Source organism: Echinococcus granulosus (assembly GCF_000524195.1).
Source record: "Echinococcus granulosus chromosome Unknown EG_S00058, whole genome shotgun sequence".
Classification (NCBI taxonomy): Eukaryota; Metazoa; Platyhelminthes; class Cestoda; order Cyclophyllidea; family Taeniidae; genus Echinococcus; species Echinococcus granulosus.
The window spans coordinates 311,183-313,467 of record NW_020170438.1 but is presented as its reverse complement, the minus strand read 5'-3'; the positions used below and the strand labels follow the sequence as shown (position 1 = coordinate 313,467).

Genomic DNA, 2,285 nt, shown 5'->3' with positions numbered 1-2,285 from the left:
AGGAAGAAATCCCCCTATATGATGTTCCCACTGGTTGTCCCTGAGGTTGGCCTTGGACTTCCAGGCATTCGGTGAGCTGGGTAGGCCGATCTTCATTAAGATCTCAAAACCCTTGAGCTGTCCCTTGACGTCCTTGGGCTTGTGTACCCGTATGTTCAACTGGCGCTGATCTTCATAGTAAATTGCCTCAAATGTTGGTTTTTGCATGCCTGAAAAAGCAGAACAAGTGTTCAGATTAAGGTGACCACTCGAAATCGAAGCAATCCTCATTCCTTGCATCAGCTTTAACATAGTCTATCAATCCGAATGTAAAAGTTAAATCACTCTTAAGTGTATCCTAAACATTTGCAGATTGCAGTACTGCCTCGATAGAGAGGGTAAAAGTACTAACATCCCTCCATTGGTGTAGTCGCTGTCTTGAAAGCACTGGAGGAACCGAAGTACTCAAAAGTTACCGAAGTTGCCGGTTTATTGTGAGCAGAAATAGAGGCAGAAACGGCTTGTCCCGCATTCTAACCAGTGAAGGTATGGGAATGATTGGAGGAGGGATGGATGCTCGCCTTCCTCATCCTATCGACAAACCACTCAATGACGTAGCCAGCAATGAGGCCGTTGGATCTAGCAGGCGAATCCCATGTCATGAGCACCGAGAATGGGCTGATTGGTGTGAGAGTCACATTGCGAGGAACACTAAAATCTACAAGGTGAGTGGGAGCATATTCGTCACCTTTGATGAGTGGGAGAGAAGTCTTCGAACGTGAAAATATCAAGCATAAAGCAGAATGAAGGTAAAAACATCAACTGATTGCATGTAAATGTACGAGCAGTAATTGGAAGGGGACATACCTGCATGTATCACTTCAAATACCAATGGGTCAGCCTTCACGCTGAAAATGTCGGGGGATATGCGTCCCTGCACTGTGACTGTATAATTAAGTTGAGGAAGAAACCCCCCTATATGATGTTCCCACTGGTTGTCCGTGAGGTTGGCCATGGACTTCCAGACATTCTGTGAGTTGGGTAGGCCGATCTTCATTAAGATCTCAAAACCCTTGAACTGTCCTTTGACGTCCTTAGGCTCGTGTACCTGCATGTCCAACTGGCGCAGATCTTCGTGGTAAATTGCTTCAAATGTCGGTTTTCGCATACCTATAACAGTGGGCAAGAGGCGCTCAGGAAAGGGCAACCACTCGAACATGAAGTGAATCACATTTGCATTCACATTCAATTTTCATTCCGAAAGAGGACGATAACACTTGTGTTCATGGCTCACAGGGGAAATGACAGACTGTAATATTTCACCCCTTCTATAGATATCAAGTTCCCTTTTTACACTAATCGGTTTCAAGACATATCATATGTTTGAGGAAGCAAGTAGAAAGCACTAACCTTTCATTTGTAGCGGTATGGTTACGCGCTCGAACGCACTGCGGGTACCGACATAGTCAAATTTCATCGAAGCACTGGGCCGACTGCGCGCACAAATGGAGACGACAACGGTCTGTCCCGGCTTCAAATCGGTGAATTCGTAAAAATTAACTGAGGAGAGATTGACATTTTCTTGCCAATCATGATCTAGACTCCATTCGATGGTGTAGTTAGTGATGGGGCCGTTGGATGTTTCTGGCCTATCCCATGTCATCTGCACCGTGTAAGGGTCGACTGCTTTGAGTTTTACATTTTCGGGAACGCTGAGATCTGCACAAAAGAGAGTGAGCATATTGGTCAGTAGTGCTGAGAGGGTGATGAGTCCTTGTGTACCACCACGAAAAAGGAGATGAGTGTGGAGTAGCCAGTGTAGAAGTAAATGAGTGTAAAGGAGCTACCAAGTGCTTATGAGTAGAGTGGTGGTGAGTGAAAAGAAGACTGACCTGCATCCATTGTTTCAAATACCAGATAGTCAGCCATCTCACTGACGTTATGGGGCAGCACATGTCCACGCACTGTGACTGCATATTTCCTTAACGGTTCCACTCCGTCCAATTCATATTTTCGCTCATTAGCTGGCAGGCGGTCTACAGTACGCCACCCGGTTGGTAAATCAAAATCGTCAGTTTTCATTAGGATCTCAAAACCATCAAACTGCCCTCTCTCGACCTTCGGTTCGTGTATCAATATGTCCAGTATCTCGATATCTTCGTGGTAGGTTGCCTCAAATGTCGGTTTTCGTATGGCTGCAACAGTAGACAAGAGATGATTAGACAAGTTCTACCAATGGAAGCAAAAGCAATCATTAATTTCTTCCACAAATTTTTGCCCAGTCTTTCAGTCCAGAGCAGTCGCAT

At 45.3% G+C, this 2,285-nt stretch overlaps 1 protein-coding gene across 1 annotated transcript; it reads right to left on the bottom strand. All coding sequences in view use genetic code 11, as the record gives it.

Annotated features, from left to right (window-relative positions):
* Window positions 1–512: 512 nt before the first annotated feature.
* Window positions 513–2,285, bottom strand: EGR_06517 (Oncosphere antigen A; the record flags this gene model as incomplete). The annotated part of the gene is made up of 5 exons (XM_024495766.1): window positions 513–697; window positions 847–1,149; window positions 1,390–1,698; window positions 1,872–2,174; window positions 2,213–2,285. The coding sequence occupies 5 exons, from the start codon at window positions 2,283–2,285 to the stop codon at window positions 513–515; spliced, it is 1,173 nt and encodes a 390-aa protein (XP_024349830.1).